Source organism: Neovison vison, chromosome 6, assembly GCF_020171115.1.
Source record: "Neovison vison isolate M4711 chromosome 6, ASM_NN_V1, whole genome shotgun sequence".
NCBI lineage: Eukaryota > Metazoa > Chordata > Mammalia > Carnivora > Mustelidae > Neogale > Neogale vison.
The window spans coordinates 140,426,213-140,451,511 of record NC_058096.1 but is presented as its reverse complement, the minus strand read 5'-3'; the positions used below and the strand labels follow the sequence as shown (position 1 = coordinate 140,451,511).

Genomic DNA, 25,299 nt, shown 5'->3' with positions numbered 1-25,299 from the left:
GACTGTACTTTTCATCTCTTGGCCTTTCTTATTTTATAACTGGGAGTTTGTACCTCTTAATCCCCTTCACCTACTTTGCCCAGTCTGTCAGTGGGTAAATTTTAGTTATCCTCGGGTTTCTGTCTTAGACTATGTTTGTAGGATATCAAGATTTGATACCATTTGAATTCTCAAGTTTCCATTTGCATTTCTGGGTTGAGAGAGATGTTCCTATCATGCAAAAAGTCTTCATCTGGATCATCAGTTCTTACTTTGGGTGAGTGAGTGATGTAATAAACATGCTCGAGGCTTCAAACACGGGATTTGAGTGAAGAAATAAAAAATGAGTTTGCCAGCTGATCCAGCATCATTGCCTATAATTGCCCCATCGCTGGTTGCTTGTCATGAGCTGTTGGCAATTGTTAAAATTAGCTTTACAGTCTGCCATGGATTAGTAGCAAGTGTGGTAAATGAGGACTCACTCTTAATGAAACTAATTTGTATTTGGAAATATAACTACATTTATTGCTCCCATTATTTAAATGCACATATGATCGTTGAGAGTAAAAATGAACCTTTAAACTGAAGTTTTAGAAACGCTAGCTGAAAAATAATCTTTTAAGGAGGTGATCCTTTTTCAAGTGGTTTTCCAGTGTCTTACGAGCATCTTGGGAAGCATTTCAGAAACAAATCAGAAATACTTAAAATTAAAATGTAAGGATTTCAAAATTGACAGTGACACAGGGCATCATGTCGCATTGCTGATTAGCTTCTTCTGGAACCAGGTCTGTGGCAACGTGCTGTCTATTTCATATTCCTGTCTATTTCAAATCCGGGGATTTTCTCTGAGGATCTCGGGGGCTGTCCAGACTTCCAGAACAGCCTGCCCCACGGCACCGCATACATCTGCTCACTGTCTTTCTCCTCCTTTCTCCTCCATTCACCTCCAACTGCTTGAGAGCAGGGCCTGGTCTTGCCATTTTTATCTTTTCTAATCGGGGGCCTGATTTAAAGCAGACCTTAGTGAACGTGGGCTGAATGAATGCATGCATGTATGCATGAATTTGGAGAAGTTCCCTCTAGTGTGGAGCTCACAGTTTCTGCATGAAGTGGGGCCACCTTGTAGCAAAGATACGCCTCACGCTGGGTTTGATTTGGAGAGAACGGATTTTCCAGAACATCACCATCTGAGGGCCCTCTGCTTTCTGGTCATTTGCAGTCTCTCCTCTCCTTTCCTTGCAGCCAGGGTCTCAACCTCCCGTGATTACCTTATTTTCCTCCATAATCAGCATCCAGTTCCTCATTACTTTTAGCCGATTTCTGCTAGAGAACTGTACATTTATTTTGGCTCTCTCCCTACTGTCTCGCCACAGGAAAGGGGAAAGACCTCCTCTTTTTGCTTTACGTTTGAAGAATTCTTGGAAGATTTTTCTTTGTCTCTCAATGTTAGAGAGACCCATACACATGGGTGCAGGGATATATTCTGGGATGACAGAGGTAGAAACAGAAAAGCCTGCCATACGACTGTCAGGTAATCAAAGCTAATCCAGCGATCCACTCAACACATCAAATGAGTAACTTGATTTACATTAGGTATCAATGTGGGGTGACTGTAGGAATATGGAAGGTCAGAGCTGTGGGGGTTGAAGCAATGGGAGAATCTCATCACACACAAATGATTTTAGCATGTGCCCTTTACAGAAACAGACAAGGAAAGCAGAATTAGCCAGGAATAGCAGGGTTCTCATGATTCCACCCAGGGAGCTGATGGTCTAGAGTGAGCAGGAGGTGGAGGGGCTAATCGGTCAGTCTCTCGAAGGGTCTCACCTTCCACCATGCCTCTCCTGCGGTCAGCATCTGCCCACTGTGAATGTGGAAAGAGAAGTCTTATTCATTAACAGGACCCCTGCACTTACCACCAACCCAGAAATCCCACTCCTAGGTGTTACCCTAGAGAAATGAAACTTATGTCCTCATAAAAGCCTCTGTGAGTGTTTATAGGCACTTTATTCATAATCAACTGGAACAGTCAAAGTGTCCTTCAGATCAAGGCATTCCAAGGATCAAGAAGTAGGTGCTTCCAGTTTCTAGAGGCCCAGGTCCAGAAGCTGGCACTGTGTTATTCCGCCGTACTGTATTGGTCAGACAACCATGGAGCCCAGATTCAAGGTGGTGATGTAGACCCCACCTTTCAATGGCAGAAGTGTCAAAGAATTTGGGGGCCATATTTCAAAGCCATTATCCTTACCATTTACATTCTGCCCTCCTAGAGGGCAGATGTGCTTCTCCCTACCTGAGGGAGATGTGCTTCCACTGAGATAGACGCTCCCTGAATGCCGTGCCCTCTATGTAGCTCCCACCTTTCACTGCTCTCAAAGGCCCTACCCATCCCTTGCCCCAAGCTCCTTGTGGGATTCTAGCATGAGCATGGGAACCTCACATAGTAAACAGTAATGTTAGGTGCTCTTTTGTCTTATTTTGCCCACTTTTGTAAGTTAGATCTTCCTTGTTTGAGCATTGTTGGGACTGTGATAGCTATTTTTAGAGTGATATGAAAATCTTTACTATTTTGACAGGGGAGGGGGTTGGTAGAAGAACACAGGAAGGAACTAGAAGGAACACAGGTGTGCCAGGAGTGAATAAGGTAGGGCTCTCACCACAAAAGAGTAGGAGGAACTAATTCACACTAACGTTTTATTGACTCACAATTGCTCCATATGGTAGCCTTCCCAGAGAGAGTCGTGCTATAAAAGCAGTTGCTTTACCAATGTTGCACGTATTCCAAAGAAATGAATTTCTAAGTTTGAGACCTTGAGGATTCACCCATACTGCTATTTTGCTGCAAGCTGGAACTGTTTATCTTTTCTGTGTCAGATCACATGCATTATTTACCCAGAACCTTGTCGTGTCCTGTGAGACAAGCACAGTGTCCTTTGGGGTGAACTTGGGCAGAAATCTCAAGTTTGGGACAATCTGACTGAAAGCTTAAACTCCAAGTTGAAAATCAGAAATTTTCTGATGCTTCTTGGAACACCATCCCCCACCTCCTTTCACTTCCCTAACTTTTTTGAGTCTTTTTGCTCATCCTGGTAATCCTCTCCTCTTTTTTCTTGATTGTCAGGGAACCTGTCCTTTATAGAAAATAATAAATTATACTAAAATGTTAGTGGCTACCATAGGCTTAGTTTGTTGCCCTTCCCATAGAGATATCTATGGTTTCAAAGGAGGTCCTGAGGGGCAGTGATTTTGATTTTAAAGAAATGAATCTCCAATGCTAGAATTGACCTAATAGGATAACAAGAATGAGAGCATTATTGAGGGAGATGTTTCTTTTTTTGAGGGCCCCAAACTCTCAGTCTCTCTTAGGGAGGTAGGTGTGTAAGTGATTTACTTGGTGAGCCTCTGGGTTATTTCCAATTCTGTTTGGGTGGTAACAGTGTTCATCTTGCTAGGTCACCTGTTCCCCAGTACACAGGAGCCTTCCTGTCCACTTCTCTTCTGCTTAGCCTCAGCAGATGCCACTTGGCTTGCTTTTTAGTAGTTAAATATGCAGCCTCTGTATATATCAGCTGTTCTATCTGCAGAACTACAGAGCATTTTACAAGTAATCAGTTCATGCAGATTGCACATAAATCACGTCTGCCTTGGCCCTTTGGACACTAATGTTCCCTTATTAAGGCATAAGTAAGACTTCCTGTTCTCATCCATCCTTCCAGAATTTTTTAATTACTGAAAAGTATAGCCTGGTTGTCACGATACCACTCTCTTCCACTGCTCCCTTCCCCCTGCACACTCACTGCTTTTCTGAGGTTCATTTTGTTTTTCTGGAACTTGCCAGTTTGCCTTAGGAAGCTGGGTACCTTGTGAATGGATTAAGCAAAAGGAAATTCTTATCTCTAAAAGGAAGCAGTCACCACGTTTCTGTTTGTGATATTCTTGGCCAGTTCATATTTTTGTGAAATATGTTCTGATGGCAGCTCTGGTACCCCAGAGAAAGGGGGAAGTACTGGTCATGCTCCGTGCACAAAAGGAAAATATCTTCTGCTGAAGTCTGGGGAGTGGATAAAAAGTCGTTTCATGGATGTCAATCTGCCTAAATAAACAGAGAACCCTCCTTATTTTTAATCTCTCAAAAGGCTGGGAGCTGAGCCCACCCTAACATGCACATTATCCTAACATTTCTCCATTTTTCTTTCAAACCGTCACCACAGATCTTCGCTCTCATACACGTGGATTTCTGCTTCTAATTTCTCTGGCCCTGCTATTAGTGTTCAAGCCAGTCTTCATTTTGGCCTAAAATGACTCTCTAAGAGCATGGAAGCATACTATTATTTCCTGTGGTTTGGTCTAAAAAGAATAAAAGGGAGACTTTTAGATGAGGCCCATAAAAATACCACCGTCTACTTTTAAAGATGTTTTATGAATAGAAATTCCTGTCTAAATAATTACTGTTGGAGTTTGGAAATTGTGCCAACAACTTATTATTCTCTCTTAGCAACCACAGCAAAAGTGACACGTCTCTTGTTTTGTTTTTTCTTTTCAGATGGGCTGACACCATAATGTACCATATTGCTTTTAAGATCTCATTTTTTAATCATGTGTACAGATTAGAGTGGAACTGAGGTGCTCTGAGATATTATTTTCCCCAGCTAGGGTAAAAAAGATAGAAAGCAGGTGTAGTTTTGGTGTCATTATAGAATTGCTGGATGGCTGGTAATGGTGTCCTCACAGAAGGAGAAGCCAGCCTGCGCCCTGAGCGCAGCTCCTCCGTGTTGGGGTCAGACACTGAATTATAATCTGGGTTCCATAGAGGCTGAGGTCTTCCATGTAGTCTTCAGGGACATATGGGGTCTTTTATACTGTGGTGTTTAAAAACAAAATCTCAGGGGGAAAAAATCACTCTCCTTGTCCTTTTTTTGGTTTCTGCTGGCAGCTGCTGAAATGGGTTGCGGATTGAACAAGTTAGAGAAACGCGATGACAAACGGCCTGGAAACATCTATTCGACTTTAAAGAGGCCTCAGGTGGAAACCAAGATAGATGTGTCCTACGAATACCGCTTCCTGGAGTTCACGACCTTGAGTGCTGGTGAGTACAAGCTCACAAGAGCTCAGACCCAGCCCCATGCCAGAGGTCCCCTCCCACCTTGGGACGGGGATGGTGGGGTGGAGGAGATGAGCAGCGCTGGGGGGCGGCTATGGAGAACTGGAAAAGTTGGGCCTTTGTAAAGGTACTGCTTACAGAAATCCAGATTTTTTATGTGGAACTTTTCACTTTTTAAAAGATAGTAACTAATTTATATTGTAACAAGTTAAAAGCAGGTGTGAGTCAACTCGTACTGACGTTGCAGGAGGGCCGCGTTTAGCCCACAGGCCAACTAGTTTGCAGACTCTATCGTAGCCAGCTGTGTGCAAAAGGAAAATTTACCTTATCCCCTATTAATGTGCTTGTCTGCCCAAATTTACCTGCCTGTTGTCTGGCATTTTTCAAGAGTGCTTGTCCATCCAGGCTTGGCTTCCCCTTGTCTGAGCTGCAGGGTGTCTGGGTCACCCCACTAACAGTGTCACAGTGGCCCTGGGGTGACTGACAAGAGATAGTGTTTTCACCCAGAGCATTTGATGAGCACAGCTGTGTGCACGATGTTGGGCTGATGCTGTGGGGGGATCCTGCAGTCTGTCCTGATTTCCTGGAGCCTCTTACCTAGTGCGAGAGAAGACTCGCACTCGTGAAAAAAACAAAACAACAAAAACCTCAACAGACTATAATTTTAAGTAATTGTAAGCATCTGCGTTCGACTCACATCATGATTCCAGCGTCCTGGGATCGAGTCCCGTGTGAGACTTCTTTTTGGGCAGGAAGGCTGCTTCTCCCTCTCCCACTCCCCCTGCTTGTGTTCCCCCTCTCTCTCCTCTCAAATAAATAAAACCTTAAAATAAAATGTGTCTTCAGAAGAGGAAAGATCATTTTTTGGTGTAGGAGGCAGTCCCTAAAAGTTGCACACAAACAGGAGTGCTAACTAAAACATCTTGCCATTTTCTCCCTGGGCTCCTGGGCATATTTTAAGCTTCTATCAGCAGAGAAGAGAATTCGTGGGAAAAGCCCTCATATTTGGGGGTTTGAGTCTGGCTCTGCTGTGGAGTAACTGGGCTTCGGTCAGATGAGCACATGAATACCCGCCTCGCAGGGCTGCTGTGGAGACCAGAGGAGGACGGGCCTGAGAAGCACTTAGCACAGTACAGGCACATAGCGGAGCAGCTAGGGTTTCGTCCTCTCCTGTTCCTGCCACGACCGTCTCTGCACCTAGCCTCCCGCTGCCTCCCGCCGCCTCTTGATCCCTGAGAGACATGGCTGGCTGGGGGTCTCCGCAGGGACTTTCTGTCTACCTCTGCGCATCACACACACTGAGCCTTGCATCTTTCTCATCAGATGGGCTTCTTGCCAGTGCCCTGGGTAAATCATGTCACCACCGTCCTCTCAAACAGACTTGGCACCTTAGTCATCAGTGACCGTGCCTTGTCCTTACCCACAATTTCCATTGTGTCACCCAAGCCTGTTGAAACTGCTTCTGAAAATGCCTGTAATGTAGCTGATATAACAGAAGCAAATCTGTACACAGAATCATTGGGCGCATTTGGTCACCCATTATTTGGTGAACATTTATTTGAGTGCCTGCAGCAGTTCAGGCCTTATAGAATGACAAAGGAGAAAACCAAAGTGTGTGTAGGAGAAGAGGACATAAGGAAATAGGACAACTTATTAAGTATTGATTGTTAGGAAGCTGAGAATATGGGGGGATTCTTTTTTTCACACACATATATATTTTTTGCATCCTTTATTATTAAGAAGAGTATGTTTTGCTCACAGAGACCTTCATGAAGCTGTGCCCTCCTCTGTGTACGCATTTCTCTGTCACTGACACTGGAGTTATCTCCCTCACCTCCTGATTTGTTTGCTGCCTTGCTGCACTGTGCTTTCTTTGATTGAATTACCTTTTGTTTTCTGATTATGAAATGAACATACCTCCATTATAAAAAAAGTTAGGAAAATGTCGGACAAATCCCAACTGATCTCTTTCTTCTACCTTTGTCCCCTAGAGATCACATTACTTTTCCACTCGAAGCCCTGCTGTGGCTCCCCTCCCTGTTCTCCATCCTCATGCCCTGGATGTTTGTCCTGTGTTTTCTGCCATTCCAGCCTTCTTGTTTCTTGAACCCTCCAGGCCTCCTCAGGGCCTTTGCACTACTTGTCCCTCTGCCTGGGAGTCCTCCCAGATATACCCTTGGCTCAAACCCTTAACTCCCTCCCTTTTTCTCTTTTCAAAACCTTCCTTGACCACCTATTTAAAATTTCTACTTACCCCCTGACTCTCCATTCCTTTGCACTCTTGATTTTCTCCATGACACTTCCTATCATCTGACATGCTGTATACTCCACTTACTGTTCTTTTTTGCCATATTTGTGGCTGCCGCCTTTCATTAGATGGTAGAATCCTTCTAATAAGTTCAGGGTTATGTCTGTTTTACCCTCTGCTGTACCCTCAATAGTTAGAACAGTGTCTGGCACATAGTGGATAATCAATAAATATTTGTTGAATGAATACTTAATATATATTTTTGTGCCCTGCTTTTTTGCAGCTTAACATTGTGCAGTGAGGCAGTACCCTGTCATTCCATATGTTCTCAAAATATGATTTAATGACTATATATGATTTAATCACTCAGCATACCATAATTTATTTAACGGTCTTCTTTTATTGGACATTTAAGTTATTTCAGGCTTTGGGCTATTATAAATAATGCTGTGATAAGCAGCGCTGTCCATAAATCTTTGTGTGCATTTTTGATTATTTCCTCAGGAATTACTGAGTTGAAAGATATGAATGTCAGGACTCTTGATAAATTGCCAGATGGCCCTCTAGATTTGTGTAAAACACAAATCTGATCATGCTGAATCCTTCAGCTCGTTCCCTTGATGCCCTGGAGAGCCCTCCTGGTGCTCAGGGCCTTCCCCAGCTCAGCCTTGCCCTTTGTGGACCCTCCCCTACTCCTGCCTTGGAGGAGTGGGCTGTGTCCCCCACCCTCAACCCAGCTTCTCCTCCTACACAGGGACCGCCCCAGCCCTCCGTGCTTGCCAGAGTCCCACCCACCGGAAACCATTCTTTCCCGACATCCATTTCATCGCCATTACTCTCTTCTGCATTCCGTTTGTCAGTACCATCCTTACAACACTTTTATTACATCATACATTAAACGTATTTGTGTTTCCTTGAGGGCAAAGACCAAGCCTTGCTTATCTTTCTGTGCGTCTTTCTTGTTCACACTTTTTAGCTGAGAAGAGCGTGTCCTAAGTAAATGGGTTTGAGTAGACCAAAGTAAGTGTTACATAGGCTGACTTGCATCCCTGGCAGCCCATCAAATTCTTTTCCAGAAGTTCTAATGGGATCACTTGCTATTGCTCCAGAATGGAGCCAGCATTGGTTGAGAGCCTACTATGTGCTCAGTCCTGTGATGGCTCATTATGTCTTCCCAACTTTTTCAACTTTATTGAAATACAATTTAAGCATATTACACTGCATGTATTTAAAATGTTCAAACCCAGGAAACTATGACCTCATCAAGATGCAAAACATTTCCGTCCCCCACAAAGTTTCTTCATGCCCCTTTGTAATCACTCCTTTTTTTTGCATCCCTCCTTCCCCAGACAACCGATGATACACTTCCCATCACTGATTTTTATTTTCTAGGATTTTCTATAAGTGGACTCATGTTGTACATACTCTTTTTGGTGTGTCTTTTTCTACTCGGCTTACTTATTTTGAGATTCATTGTGGTTTTTTTAAGATTTTATTTATTTATTTGACAGACAGATCACAAGTAAGCAGAGAGAGAGAAGGGAGGAAGCAGGCTTCCTGCTGAGCAGAGAGCCCAATGCGGGGCTCGATCCCAAGACCCTGAGATCATGATCTGAGCTGAAGGCAGAGGCTTTAATCTACTGAGCCACCCAGGAGCCCCTCATTTGTGTTTTTTTAATTTTTAAAGATTATTTATTTATTTATTTGAGAGATAGAGAGAGAACGTACACACAAGTGGGGAGGAGGGGCAGAGGGAGAGAGGGAAGCAGACTCCTCGTGGAGCAGGGATCCCAATGAGGGGCTCAATCTCAGGACCCCAGGATCATGATCTAAGCTGAAGGCAGTTGTTTAACTGACCGACCCACCCAGATGCCCCATCTGTATTGTTTTGTCTATAGTGGTTAACATTCTTATTTTATGACTGATAGCATTCTCTTGTGTGGATATACCACAGTTTGTTCATCCATTTACATGTTAGAGAACATTTGGGTCATTTCTGTTTGGCTTATTACAAATTAACATTCATCTTTGTGGGGCTTCTTATGTCATTTTATTCTCACAGAAACCCAGCGAGGTATATGGGTGCAAGCATTCCTTTTCTGCAGATGGGTAACCAACACTCAGAAGTTAAGTAACTTTTTTGAAGATGCAGTGCTAGGAAGTGATGGGGGTGAGATATGAACTTTGACTTCTTGGGCTCCAGACCTCTTGTGCCTCATAAATGGCAAGGCAGTAGACAAATAGGCTTTACCACCAAATAGAATGTTCTTGTTAGAAAACTTGTGTTATGATGTTGAGGGCCATAAGGCTATTCCTCTTCCATGCAGTTTCAGTGCCATGGAAGATTTTTAAGAAGCACTTGATAGATTTCATTCTCATGGGGAAAATGCTCATGTAACTAATAAATTATAAATTAGAGAAAGGGTGTAGGCCCCTCCTAGCTGGTGGCTTAGACAGGAAGGGGACATGTGCACTTTTATAAAAGTCAAAATCAGAATTCACACTTCCATTTGTCTCTTACTTAGAGCTCAGTGCTACTGGGGATGATACTGGAACCCTCAACCTCGTCTGTTGGGCTGACTGAGGTGAAAAGCAGCAGGATTCTTGAAGTGAAGCACAGAAGCTACCAAAAATCTCAATTCTGAGTGATTTGATTGGGTCTTAGATTTTCAGTAAAGTCTGGTCACCAAGGGATGAACCTTCCCTTTGATGAGTTTCATCACAGATAGAGGCCCATAAGGCACCACAGTCTCTTCTTGGCAAAATGGTGCCTCGTTATCCCTTTCATACATATGTTTTGCCAGCTTCTCTGTGCCAGCCTTCTCTCATGCCACTTGAAAGCTACCTGTGTCAGCTCCATCAGAATCTATTGTGTTTTATACATGTTTGGTGCTGGGGACAGTTGGCACAGGAGTGACCTGAATAATGAGGTTAGTGCCCAGGGCTTGATTTTGCTCAAAACATGTGGTCCTATGCTGTCCTATACAGAACCCACCAACCATGTGTCTGTTTAAATGTAATAATTAAAATGAAATAAAATTAAAAATTTGACTCCTCTGTCACTCTAGCCACATTTCAAGTGCTTAACAGCCAATGTAGCAGGCGGCCCCTATATTGGACAGTGCAGGTAGAAACTATAGCCACCATCATGGTAAGTTTTGTGGGGCTGTGCTTCTCTAGTCTTTTCGAGGGAGGATAATTTGGTTCCAGGTCTGAATCTGCATCTCTGATTCAGATAAATGGGCCATTTTATTATGAAATTTTACCCATGGGTCCAGTAGGGACCATGAAATGACAATTCATTGATTCCACAGACACTTACGGAATGTTGACCAGAGGTCAGATGTTGTGTTCTGAGGACATACGGATGAACCAGACAGGAGGTATTCCCACTTGCCTTCATTAGCTCTGTTGCCCTAACAAAATACTCCAGACTGGATGGCTTAAACCACAGAAATGTATTTTTTCACAGTTCTAGAGGCTGAAAGACTGAGATTAGAGGGCCGGCATGGTTGGGTCTGGTAAGAGTAGTCTTCCTGGCTTATAGATGGCTACCTTCTTGGTGTGTCCTGACATGGCCAAGAGAGAGGGACAAAGAGTAAGTTCTATCATGTCTGTCCCTCCTCCTCCTTCTTCTTTTTTTAAGATTTTATTTATTTTATTTGACACAGAGAGAGAGAGAGCATATAAGCAGGCAGAGTGGCAGGCAGAGAGAGAGGAAGGAGCAGGCTCTGTGGTGAGCAGAGGGCTCCATCCCAGAACCCTGGAATGGAGACCTGAACTGGAGACAGATGCTTAACTGACTGAGCCACCCCGGTGCCCTGTCAAGTCTCTTCTTATAAGGACATGAATCATATCAGATTAAAGCCCCTTTCTTATGTCCTCACTCAACCTTAGTTACTTACAACAGACAGTCACATTGGGGTTGGACTTTGAAAGGGACACATTCAGTCCATAGCATCAGTCTAATCCACTAGTCTAGATTGGTTCACATCTTTTACAGATGAAGAACCAGGCGATTATAGGACTTGATGCTAGCGTGATGGTGATAGAAGGGCCACGGTAACCCCCAGTCTTGTTGGAAGTATGTGTGTGATGAGGAAGACTTGAGATCTATAGGCATATTTGGATTTAGCCAGGCAGAAGATTGAGAGTGGAAGAAGATAGTCTTTTCAGGACAACCTATGGGAAGGTCAGAACCTGAAGACAACATTGCATATATGGGAAGCTATAGGCAGTTCAGTTAGGTTGGAGTATGACCTTTAGGAGAAGTAAGTGAGGCCAGATGACTTAAGATCTTAGGTCTTAGACTGAGAAGTCTAGCTTTCTCAAGAATGCTGAAGGTTTTTAAGGTGGGAAGAAGGTGGGTGACATGATCAAATTCACATTCTGGAAAGCTTGCTCTGGGTTTACAATGAAGGAGAAAGGAAGGGGTAAAACTGGAGGAGAAACCGTTTGGAAGCCATTGCAGTCATCAGACAGGGGTGAAAGTGGCCTCTGTTGAGAGAGTGGCAGGGGGACAAGAGGACATGGGTGGGGAGTCAGGAGAGATTAGGAGGTGGTCCCGGGGACTGGCTGGCCAGTAAGGGAAAATAGGGACTGGAGGAGTGGGTGGTGTGCTGGGCACCTACCCACTGGATGCTCAGATTCACTTTAAAGAATTTTCAAATGACACATTCACTCCAACACCCAAGTAGCACTGGGAGTCAGAAGGAAAGCATAATTTTCTCCTCCCCCTCCTCCCCCTCTTTCTTTTTTCTTTTTTCAGAAGAGATAATTACCTTGATATGCAGTAAGTGGTACCAGAACCCAGTGTTTCACATAGGATTTACTCTTTTCATACAGGATTTTTCTACTGCTCATGAAAGAGTGCCCTGTGCCTACCTGTCAGATGCACTGAATGGGTGTCTCAGTGTATTTGTTCACATACATGTATTAAGGTACAACTTCTGAGCCATGAAATACACCCATAGTAAGTGTGTGGTTTGATGAGTTTTAATAAATGTAACCACCCATGTAACCCTCACCACACTTTAGATAGAGAACTTTCCTGTCACCCCAGAAAATTCCCTCATGCCTCCCCTTAGCCCATGCTCCAGACAACTGCTAATCTGTGTTCTGTCACAATAAATTAGTTTTGCCTCTTTTAGAACAACATAGGAATGGGATCATACAGTGTATCATCTTTTGTGTCTGACTTCTTTGTGATTTGTCTGGCTGTCATATGTATTAAGAGCTCATTCCCTTTTGTTTCTGAATAAGATTCCATTGTTTAGCTGTGCCACGATTGGTTTAATTGAACACTTGGGCTGTTTCCAGTTTGGGGCTATTATCAAAAAACCTGCTATGAACATTTGTGAGCAAGTCTTGTGCGGACATATGTTTTCATCTCAGTTGGGTAAATAAGTAGGAGTGGAATTGCTGGATTGTTTGGTAAATGTATGTTTACCTTTGTAGGGAACTGCCAACTGTTTTCCAAAATAGTTGCACCATTGAACATTTCCAACAACAATGTGAGAGAATTAGGAGCTTCATTTTTTACATGTCATAGTAAGACCTACTGTTTATTCAGCACCAAGTGTTGTATTTGTCAATTTTATTTTTTTCTAAAGAAATTTTTAAAAAAAGATTTTATTTATTTATTTGACAGACAGAGATCACAAGTAGGCAGAGAAGCAGGCAGAGAAAGGAGGAAGCAGGCTCCCTGCTGAGCGAGAGCCTGATGCGGGGTTATGCGGGCCTCAATGTGGGGCTCGATCCAGGACTCTGAGATCATGACCTGAGTGGAAGACAGAGGTTTAATCCACTGAGCCACCCAGGTGCCCCGTATTTTTCGATTTTAAAAACTAACAACAATCTCAGGGGCTAGGTAGTTACCTTCATGTTGTAGAGGAGCAAATGCAGATCTTGAATTTCAAGACTCACTTGCTCTTAGCCAGCAGCATGATGGATGTTTGGAGCCATCGCTCTGGGCTCTCATGGTTTCTGGATCTCTTGTGCACTGGCTGGACTGAAGCGAAGTTGAAGGGCTTCAACACAAGAAAGTTGAAAAGATCCTCCTGCTTCATTGCCTGTCTTCTTCAGGCTCATGTTCTGTTTCTCCTCTTAAATTCTTGTAAATAAAGCATTCCTGTGACATGCATTATAATTTTTAGGATTAGTTCACATTGCCACATTTTAAAAATTCCCGACTTTGTGGTTTTCCTGTCCAAGAGGTCTTAAAGAGCTGAACTTTGGGATTCTTGTTTCGACATTGTGCTGACCAGGCTCATGCTTGGATTTTGGCTGCCAGCATTTTGGCCTTCAGCTCTGTATATATATTTGAGGTGGTCATGATCATGTCACAGGATGAAGTTCATGATTCTAAACATGCAGCTTGCGCACTGAGTCATTTTAGGGTCCGGTTTTTATTTAACTTCCAGTCTGGGGTAACCTGAGCCCTCTCAGCAACTACAGAAGCAGCTAACAATCTTTGTCTGTTTTAAGTTGTTCTTTTCATCTCACTCCACAATCAGGAAAAAGACTAATCTAAAAGGATAGATCATAATTTACATTAAGGCCTAGAAATTAACAGATTCAAGTGTTTAAGGCCTATTGGGTGCCTAATGGCTAGTTACAATTCCTAGCACTGGTAGCCTGTCAGATTTCATGGATCATGAAGGGAGGTGATGAGCAAGATCAAAGATACCACCCAAAAATAATGTTAACCTTCAGAGAAAGATGGAGAGCCTTTAGGATATATCATTTCCTTAAAGTCACCTCCAGCTTGGGGGTGAATCAGAATCACCCAGAGGGCCTTCAGAACCCAGAAATCCAGGCCCCAGCCCCAAAGTTGCTGCTGGTCCATTAGGTCTGGGGCAAGGCCAGAGAACCTGCATTTGTAACAAGTTCCCAGGGGGTGCTGGAGTCCATGTTTAGAAAACCTCCAAAGATTAGGTGGAGTGCAGATTTCTTTTATCTGAGTGGGGATGGCAGTATAAAAAAGGTATGATTTTTAAGCATAAAATAAAGTTAATAAATTCTTACCTACCTCATTGTATATTATGACCTACTCGTAACTTATTTCCTTTAAGTAGCTTTTAATATATTTGGAAGGACAGGCCGTACTCATTAAGACAAAAAGCAGTACCAGTGGATACAATGATTCTCAAACTTTGCTTAAAAAATTCTCATGCCCACCGTAACCACCCCCCCAGACCAATTCAGTCTGTCTTGGGGAAGGGACGGAGATGTCGGTACTGTAAGAAACTATGGGCGATGCCGGTGCACGGCTGTGGTTGAGAACGAGTGAGTGGGCATTTGTAAAGTGCCAGGAGGTTGGTATAAGTGTGGGCACCCCAGCTGGTTACCTTCAGGTGGATCACACTTGTTGAGGTTTTGTTTCCCGTCAGCCTTGGGACTGTTTGAATCTCCTGCAGGTTGCCTCCAGGTCCCCGATGTCTGGTTTCTTTCCCCAGAGCGCTGAGGGATTGTGTGACCTGGTATAGGTTGGGAAGGTCTGGAACGAACAGTTTCAGACTTAAGCAGTTCTCAAAGTTTTTTGAGAACTTTAAAGTTCTCAAACTTTAGCAACACCAGAATCACCTTGTGGGCTTGCGGGGACGTGGGTGGCTCAGCCCCTACCCCTAGAATTTGTCATTCTGAAGTTCTGGGATGGGGCCCAAGATTGTGCATTTCTAGCAATTTCCCAGGTTATGCTTCTGCTTGCTGTTGCTGCTATGGGGACCATGCTGAAATCCACTGGGTTAGGCCACGCACAGTGAATTCCCACGGGCTGCAACAAAACCTCCTTCTTTTCTGAGTTCTCTCTGTCTGAGTTGTAACTGAAACCCAACTGTCCCCAGTGGATATGCACCCCAAAACCATAAATGGTTATCCATCAGAAAAACCAGTGCTTCTCAGTTTGGCTCCCTTTTATCAATGCTTCCCCTCATCTTCTAACAGCCATTCCATGAACCTACTTGCTGTTCCTGAAATGGACCCACACAGTCCTGCCCCTCTGTCTCTACGAGTACTGCCATCCTCATGGAACGATCCCGCCTTCCACCACACTCCAAGTCTGGGTCTTCTCTCTCCTTCAAGATCCAGGGAAAGCTTTCCCTCCTTCAGGCTGTCTTCCCTGAAAGCCCAGCCCCGGAGGCCGGCCAGCCACTGTGGAGGGGGACGCTAGAGAACACAAAAGAGTAGGATGGATACAGGGAGGACAGGCTGCATCTATGGGAATGAGTGTTAGCCAGGCGGTTGGTGGGCGCTGCTGAAGGAAGAGGAGTGAGAGGTGGGTTTAGGGAACAGTTTTTTGCTGGCCAACGGGTTTGTAGTCAGTGGTCTGGGGTCTGCAGGCAGCCCCTTCTTGGCTCAGAGGCCTGGCTAGTGAATGCTTCCAGGTCATCAAGGGCTGGAGGGCATAGCCTGGCTTGCCACAGAATTGTGGCTCTGGCCAGCACACTGACCATATTGGGGGCTCAGTTATATCCCCAATATCTAGATAGACTTTTATATCTATATATATATACAGTTTTATATCTATATATATATACAGTTACATAGCTCATCACACTTAGCTCTAACCATGCTGCCTTAGAAGGTCTGTAGCTGTGGTTGGGCCCCACCAGTCACATGGGTCAGCCTCTTCCTGGGCTGACCAGAACCAGAAAGGTTCTGGAAGCCTTTGCCTTAATAAGGCCGCCACCACCTCTGTTCTTTGCACCCCTTTTCCTTTCCTTTGGCTTGCCCTTGCCAGCCCAGTCAGGGCCCCATACAAATGAGCTAGAGTTGAAAACCTAGAACAGGAGTGAATGGATGAGCTCAAGTCTGGGATGGATCAGGGAGTGGGCTAGGAGTGACACTTGGCTGCGGGGGGCCTACAGGTGTGGGTCCCCCTCTGTAGGGAAGCCTGACACAGGAAGCTATTGAAAGCAAGGAAAAGACTAGGGGGAGGGGGTGGTTATTTGCATTACAGGAGGATTCTTGGTTTAAAGTGGGTTTCATCATGGGGTTCCTTTAGATGGAGCTTCAAGTGCCCTGAAGTGTTTGTTTTGCCATCCTTAATGAGGTATTTATTACCTCTCTCTAAATATGATATCTGCAGCTTTAGAACATAACCAATTCATTTATAATATTTGCAGCCCTTCATCAGAACTGAACATAAAGTCATTGAGGTAGATGGCATTTTTTCTTATTCTGGTAAAACAAACAAAGCAATCAACCTTGAAGCAAAATGTCAGAAGCCATAAAGAAGGGGAGGAGGATGGATAGAAGGAAGGCCCAAAGCAGCCCTTGATGTTACAGCATAAGGCAGGAAATCCTCTGGTCTGAATTGGGGATAATCGCTCTTTGCATCCCATAAACCTTAAACTCATCCCTAGGGGAGAGTCTTCCTGCGCAACCCTGAGTCTTTAACGGCAGAAAGGCTCTTTCGTGCCTGTGCCCTCTTTTGGCTCCCCGAGGATCCCCTGCAGATGATAAGATTGTGAAAGGAGCAATGGGCCTGGATGTGATTGGTATCATCACCACCATCATCATCATCATCATCATCATCATCATCATTATTATTACTGGTAACAATACCAATAGCAAGAACAGCTAATGAGCTACACACTGTGCTCTGTGCAAATGAATCTTCACAGGATCCTGATTTTATGGAGGAATAAATGGGGTTCAGAGAGGTTACCCAAGATGCTGATGGTCACATAGCAAATACATGATAGGGCTAGACTCAGAACTCAGACTTGCCTTCTTCAAATCCTTTGCTCGTAAGCAGTGTTGGCTGTATCCCAGGTCTCTCTGGTACAGATTTGAGGTCTGGTGGACTCTAATGTGTGATTCGAAGGCCCCACTGTGCTGGCCCTCCCTTAGACTGAGCCCTGCTCTAGGGAGAACTCACCTATGTGTTTTGGTGAATGAGGTAATGGGGATGAAAACAGCAACTGCGTGTTATGCTTAAACTTGTCCTATCAATGGGGAGGCTCCATCACAGGGAGATGGAGCAGGTCACACCCTGAGCTTCCGTCTTCGGATTCCATGTGACCTGTGGGTCTTGCTGCCACCGACGACCCTCAGGGTCTGGGGCTCGGAAGCCATGTGAAGATCACACTGTCCATCGCAGGTTGGGAACCACTTTCTTATTTGCCAAGATCATGAATGTGGTTAATAACCCGCTAGAGTACAGTGTTGGCTTCCATTTGTTGCTGGTTTTCAAATAGGGCTGTTTGACCTCTAGCTCAGATTTGGAAGGCCGGGTCTAAACTCGGGTACGTGTGGATGGCTGCCACTTAGTCCCGGTTTTGTCACTGTGCCAAGCCCAGAGGTTATCCTGTACTGAATATAGACTCCTCCTTTGCTGAAAATAGTATGTGCAGTAGGGTAGGGAAACATTTTTCTTTCCTAGAAAATAGCTCCTTGCTGCTCTAGGTAGCATCGGCTTCTGTGAAACCATCTGTTCCTCCCAGTATAATTTCCAGGCTATTAGATTAAACAGTTTCTCCTGACCCACTTTCGGCTTCTGGTTCCTTTCGCTGTTCATTAATAAATTGTGTAGCAGAGTTTTCATGGAGAGCGTGTGTGTTTATTTATTTAATTTCAGTCTGGGCAACAGCCATTGTTGGGGGCCGTAAACTTATTTCATTTCCTACCCATGTTTCATTTTTGTTTCAGTTTCTGTAATTGCTAAGAGTTGGTTGGGTTTTTTTGTTTTGTTTTTAAGACTCATGAGAGGAAGTCAGTGGCATGAGTTATGAGTTGAGGTTCTGGTTGGGGAGGTGTGCTAAAAACAGACCCTGTTTTTTATACAGAAGATGCAGAGTGGTAAGGAAATCGGTTCCCATAAAACATGTCTGACTGCAGATAAATACGCTTTTACAGAGTTTGTGGGGATTTTTAAAGATAAATGAGATAATATGCGTGACATGGCTTTAAGCTTTTCCGAGCAAAGCGACTCTATATATCTTCTCTATTGTTGTTGCTTTTGATAATTCAAGCAAGTCTATTAGTATTAATGTTATTGTTAAATATTCACTAATGGAGGTAATAAGATTAGATTTAAGAGGAAGGAAGGCATTCTTTGCATTCCTTTCTTAATGTAAAAATTCTTCTGCTCTTTCCCCTACCCCGCTAGTCCAAAGCCAGACCAAGAAACAACCCTCAGTGTTGTGTGAGAACAGGCTTAGGTTTGTGTGTGTGTGTCTGTATGTGTCTGTGGGTCTGTGTGCAAGCAGTAAATTTCAGCGACTTAAGGCTGCCTTCAGTAAAATGACATTTCTTGGTGAGGACTGTTATCTGTCAAAGCAAAACCAAATTATTTTTCTGCGGAATTCATAAAAGCAGTGCTATTGTAGTAGGAATAATTTTTACCTAATTTGGTTAAAATGGAACAGAAAACAAGTTAATGTTCTATGTATTCTACTAATTATTGTCACTAGCAATATTGCTTCAAAGAATTTTTATAAAGAGGCTTTCTCCAACACTTTGACCAGATTTCACGGATCCTTCAAAGAAAGGAAGCTTGTTGAAATTTCATCTTGGAAATTTTTTCAAAAGCAGTTCTGGTGTGAAAAGGCAGAGGATTCTGGCTTTAAGTTGCATGTCACTGTCATTATATCTAGAAAGTCACTTCCTCAGTTCCTCAGTGTTTTTACAGGTTAGATCTTCTGATAAATGAAACCTATGTAGGTGATGGATAGCTGCTATGCTTACCAGTTAGCTGAGATGTTTTCCCATTCTATTGCATGAACATACTTTTCAGGTGCATACATAGAATTTATTAGGAGGAGGATACATTAGTTTGGCAACCTTCTTCTCCAAAAAAGGGAGGGAATTATTTTAGTGGGGCATCCCAGGGGTATATTCAGAGTTGCTTAGTAAGCATGAACTCGGCATGGCACAGGGTAGAACGAATGTTGCTTCTGATCCAAGACTGATAATATGCTCCTAAGGGGGCTGGCATACTTGGTCTGATGGACTTTCCTTAACGGAAAAAGCAGTCTTGTCTGACGGGCTTATTAGATAAAATTAATTCATTGGATATTTACTGATTACCTGCTCTTTGTCAGGCAGGGTCCCTCCCTGTAGGAACTGGTGTCTAAAACATTCCACCCAGTTCTACATTATTAATGTCCTAGCCCAGTGTCTGTTTTCTGCTATCTGGAAACCAGTCCATTGTGGACACAGCCTTCACAGGGTTTGTGTGCTGTCTTGGAAATCATCTGCCTTAACTTCCTACGATTTATCTTGGACTCGGTAGGCACTGCATGGCTGGAGATTTGCCTGCTGTTCGGTGGGCACGGGAAGGCCCTGAAAATCAGATTGGAGGTCTGATCCCTGGGCCCACCAACTGCAGCTCGGAAAACCCCTGCATTAGTGCCTCAATTGAGCCAGCTTTGTAGGAGGTGAGGGACTTGTCTGGGCTGCTCAGGCCCACAGTTGAGCTTTAGGGGACATAGTAGATGCATCCAGAATGCCCTGGGCTATAGTCTGTCCTGGCTTTATTGGTGACCAATGGTCTGCTTGGCCAAGGTGAGGTAACCTTGTGGAGGAAAAGTTATTGCTGCTTCTTCCAACAGCCTGGGCCAACTTAATGCCAGGACCAGGACTAGGAACAGGGAGAAGGGAATTGAGGGTTTTCAGGATTGCCTTGCTTTATCCCCCAAACTGGTGGCCCATCTGCTTCTTTTCTTACCACTGTTTCTTGTGAATTTGGAAACTGTAAATTAAAACAAAAACTTATTTTTATTTCTACTTGGCAGTACTTACTATGGACTTGATATAAATGGATTAGACCACAATAACTAAAATCCAAGAAAGAACCATCTTTTCTCCTAATACCCTTTACTTTCTTTGCTGCAAAATGAAATGTCAGATGTGGCTTAAGGCAGGTGAAGGGGCCAGTGCCCCAGAGAGGTGAAGGAACCAAGGTTTTGTTGTTCAAATTGGAAGGAATATGAGTTGAGAGCCAAGTTAACTGAGGTAAAAACAACTTTAAACTCAACTTTTATGCTTATTATTGTTAACAACTTTATGCTTATTGTTATTATTAATATGCCATGATATTAAGCAGCATGGTAGGCATCCTCTGAGATGGCTGCCATTGACCCTCTGGATGTTCACACCCTTGTGTAATCCCCTTCCCTTGAGTGTGGAAAGACCTAGTGACTTGTTTCTAGTGAGTACGATATTGTAAAAGTAACGGGATATCAATTCCAAGATTAGATTACAAAAAGAGGGTGGTTTCTATCTTGGACTCTCTTTTGCTCTCTCTTTCTTACTCCCTCTGAGTGAAGCCAGATGCCATGTTGTTAGACCAGTGGAGAGACCCACATGGTGAAGAACTTAGGGAGGCCAACTACTAATAGCCAGTGAGAAACTTGTCCCTTGTCCAGCAACTCTGGAGAACCTGGGTTCTGCCAACATGGGTGTGTAGGATGTAGGTCCTACTCCCAGTGGAGACTGGAGATCCCTTCAACCTTGGATGATGCCCTGATGTCCCCTCATGGTACCCTCAGCGAAACTGTACCTGGATTCCTGACTCACAGAAACTGTGAAGTAATAAATGTTTGTGTTTTTAGCCACTAAATCTGTGGGTAATTTGTTCCAGATTGTTATATAACTCATACAGGCAGTTTATGGTAAAAGCTCCGTTCCTCCAGGATAGACAGCATTGGGGAGTGGTTGAGGGCACAGACTCTTGCACTAGACTTCAAATTCTGGTTCTAGCCACTTGTTAGCTGTGTGACTTTGGGAAAGTCACTTAACCTCTCTGTGCCTCAGTTTCCCCATCTGTAAATAGGAAATGTAGCTTTGGCTTTCAGACTCTATAGTCCAGGAAGACTAACTTAAGGGAGGTAGAAATGGGTTTTGATTGACAGAATCCACAGTTTCTGCCACAGTGAGTAGAAAGAAGGGGCAATGTTGGTGGCTTTGGTGCTCTCATGCCCCTTAGACTCCCAGACCAGGTGGCTCCCCTTTAGCTGAGGGCAGTTTTCCAGAGGAATAGGCAGCCAACACACAGCTGGAGGCTGGACGCACAGGTCCCTTAGTCTGGAAGCAAATTATTACTGTTAATTTTTCCATCTTTGCCCTTTCTTTGATGCCCTGAGCCATGTCTGTAGCATCTCTCTGATTTCATGCCACAGGCCCTGTTGAACAGAGCATCTCCCTTCTCAAGACTAAATTATATGTTTCAGAAAAGCCTTCTGCTTCAACCACAGTTATTCATCAGCTTGGATGTAAATTGCTAAGCCTGCCTTCCAATTGTGAAAGTCAAGATTTGTGACATTTAAACGTATTGATGAGATGTAAATGCTCTGTGGATACCCGTCCACAAAGCCCTAGCACTTAGATAAATAAATGACCAAGAAGAAGCTGGAAGAGACGGGCATCCAAAGGTCTCTCTTAGATTTGAGAATTGTTCTTTACTGGATGCCAGTGTCTGGTCACCCCTGTCAGTAGTAATGATGTTCGGCTCTTTCCAAATGTCCCCAGTTCACTGTGGGCTGGTTACTTGAAGATGCAACTAGATAACTTTTTCCCCTTTCTTTTTTTTTTTCTCTCTTTCTCTTTCTTTCTTCCATTTTCCCCCTCCCTTCCTCTCTCCCTCCCTTCCTACGTCCCCTTCCTTCCTTTCTTTCACTAAGTCCCTCTAATCTGGACACATACTCTAAAAATTAGCATCAAATTTTTGTCTGGGGAAAGGAAAAAATGCATATAAACGGTACTAGTTCTCCTCGATTTGAGTTTCTTGTGTCTTCTTGCTGTTTTCACTTTGCTCTCTAGCAGGAAAATAAAATTGCATTCGATTGACATACTCTCCTGCTGGGAACCCAAGATATATTACACCCTTTCCGTGTGTTCCTAGTTGTGATGAAATGGTAGCGAATCCCTGGCAACCTTGAATAAGATAGCCATAAGCGATTTATCCAAAATCAGGAAGGAATATAATAATTTACTCATTTTTTTCCCCATTAAAAACACTGTAAGGGTTGAGGCAGCTGATGCCTGGTGAACAAGAATGTGCTTTAATGGAGACCCATTAATAATTTACCTTAATAGTGTAATAGTTGCTGTTTTTGTGGCCAAAAATTTGTTTCAACCCCTGCTTTATGGATGAAAAGCAAGATCAATTAATATTGAGTGATGATAGCCTCCCTGCAGAGAGAAAATGGGAAATCTTGGTGTCGTCATCCGCCTTGTGACAAGAAATAGCTTTTCTTAATTGTACGGAACAGAAAAACCCAGGGGGATGTAATTCATTTCTCTCCAGCTTACAATGTAAATTGAAAGTAAAGAAAAATAACCACATGCCAGACTGGGGATGTGAACTCAACCACTGAGTTATGTCTCACGTGTAGAATTCGCTGGAAACAAGTGGACAGCTCTCTGCCCAGGATGGAGGGCATCCTTCCACAATGGCATTGCTCAGGTACCTCTGATGTCACATGGCTAGAGGATTTCTCTCTGATGGCGTTATGGAGCCTCTCTGCCTGGAAGTCTCTGCTCCCACATCTTCTCCTGGTTCATTCCTTCTCCTCCTCTGGTCTCTGCTTAAATGCCACCTTTTCATAGAGAGATCTTCTCTTAAGACCCTGCCTAAAAAAGGGTCGCATTGCTCCATTCACTTTCAACCTTCAGTCCTTGCTTGACTGTCTTCATGGAGCTTGTCATCACTGGAATCTCTTATTGTTTTGATGTTATTTAGGGTGTCCCCCAACCATAATGTGAGTTCCAAGAGGGCATGACTTTACCTTGTTCATTGCTAAGGGTTAATGCTAAGACATGCTTGTTGCATGTCTGAATGAATGATTAATGAGTGTAAAAACTCTGTAATGCGAAAGAATTGAAAAATTCTGGGACGTGGAAAGAAAATTCTTGGACATGCACACCAGCCTTCTTAAAAGGTATGTTGACTTCAGGTGGATGACACAGTCTGAATTGATTTTCTGAATGTGATTTGGTGCCATTATTCTTATATATTTGTGCCAATGGCCAGAAGTCCCCAAATGTAACCATTCCATGGCCATAATTCTTCCATGACATGCTCTCAGAGGAACCTGTGTATCTTCACAACATTGATCACAATTCCTTATTTGTTCAGTGTCTTCTCCCTTGCTGAATTTTAAACACTTTGAGAATAGAAGTTGTTTCTATCTCATTAACAGCTCTCTCCTCAGCCTCTACCATTGAACTTCATGGCAGTGCTTCTGGGAGTTAGGAAGATGCTGGATGTTGGAACCAGCTGTTGCCACATGGAAGAAGTGCCACAAAGAGAAGGAGGCCCCTTCTCCCCTCTCCTCCATCTGATGTCCATCTGGAGCCCCCATTGGTAGAACGTAATAGGAACCTAAAAGGGGAGGAGGAATGCCATTCTCAGAGTACTGACTCACAATACAGATCAGGGTCTAGAAGGGTGGATGGACCTGAGTGACAGTAACTGAATGATCAGCTTAGTCTACCCCTTCAGATTCCCAGCATCTAAACATCTTTCTGCATGTTTTTAACTCAACAGGACAACACAACAGCCTTGTTTTTGCCTAACAAGATGTGATCTGCTCTTACTGTGCTCTTAGTCTTTCCCCAAGAAGAGGAGACACAAAGTTCCAAGTGGTACAGTGTCTTTCTCTGGATAACATGAGTGATTATTCTAGTTCAGTCTGTAGGATACAGGGTTTATATGGGATTGCTGGAGCTAGAAGAGGTTGCAGTGTTGCTCAGCTGTGGATGGCTTGACTGTTGGGACTTAGTTTTTGCTCTCAGCCAACACCTCACCTGGTTGGAACTCATCAACCAGTGGAATAATCTAGATATCTAAATACTTAGTGGCCCCCAACCCCTGTTGCCTTAATTTTCCATTAATATTTACTCTTGGAATGGAAGTATCAAGAGGCACACCAGAGACTGCCCTGGGTTCCATTTTATGGCAACAATCTGATTTCCCCATGGAAATCAGGATCACTCACCCCAGCTAGTACAGTAACCACTTTCTTAGCCTTTTGGTTTTGTGGCATTCATAATCCAGAACAGCCAAGGGGCTCTCTCACCTTCCAGCTCAGTGAAACTATTGCTATGTTGTCTGGCAGAAGTATTCCTTCCTTGAGAACCAAGACCTCCAAACCAGCAGATCCAAGAGTTGTATGGTCTGGAGACAAAAAATATCAATTAGGAAGAAGACCTATTCCTTCTCCCACCTCTTGATTGCTAGAACTGTGTATTCTGTCTGTGGTAGAACCTTGTCCTGAAAGAGTGAACCCCAGCTTTTCAGGACATTGTCTCCCACCTGAATCCACAAGGAATGTTGGATCAAATTTTTGTCTGGGGAAAGGAAAAAATGCATATAAATGGTACTAGTTCTCCTCGATTTGAGTTTCTTGTGTCTTCTTGCTGTTTTCTTCATGATCTTTGTTGCTTTTATATATCCAGTGTTTAATGAATTCCTTTATCTCATTTCTCAAATACTGATTTTTTAAAAAATAATTTACAGATTTTTCCAAACATGGTATTGGCTAAGACTATTTTAGCTCTGCATTTCATGGTGAATCAGTGGTTTCAAAATTGCATTGGATGGAAGCCAATTTTTTTGGTCTCCTCTCCTTGAGTGCTTTAAAAGCCAGCAGATGCCTGAAGGTGTCCAGTCCATTGTTCCCAGTATCACTCTTCACCATGGTTGGCTTCCTGGGGGTTATGATGGCATCTTTCTCATGGCCCCAGGATTAGCCTAGCCTGTGTGTCTTGGAGGGAGGAGGGAGAATAGCAGCTTCAACTAATTAGTCCATCCCCTTGCCCATCAAGGACTAGCACTGGTTGAGTGATTAAACGCATGAACTATGGTGGGGCATAGATGTGGGGTGAGGCCTGCAGACATGGTGGGAGACCTATTTCATTCATTTTGTGACCTTGAATAAGTTACTTAGCATCTCTGGGTCTCAGTTTCTTTTTCTTTCTTCTTTTTTTCTTTTTTCAGTGTTCCAAGATTCATTGTTTATGC

At 43.6% G+C, this 25,299-nt stretch overlaps 1 protein-coding gene across 2 annotated transcripts in view; it reads left to right on the top strand.

Annotated features, from left to right (window-relative positions):
• RFTN1 (raftlin, lipid raft linker 1) overlaps positions 1–25,299 on the top strand; it is a 193,549-nt gene that overhangs the window by 12,149 nt on the left and 156,101 nt on the right. For both annotated transcript variants that reach the window (XM_044252513.1, XM_044252512.1), the window contains exon 2: positions 4,913–5,065. In XM_044252513.1, the coding sequence (XP_044108448.1) occupies positions 4,921–5,065 (145 nt within the window). In that variant the 5' untranslated portion in view covers positions 4,913–4,920. The remainder of the gene's footprint in view (positions 1–4,912; positions 5,066–25,299) is intronic.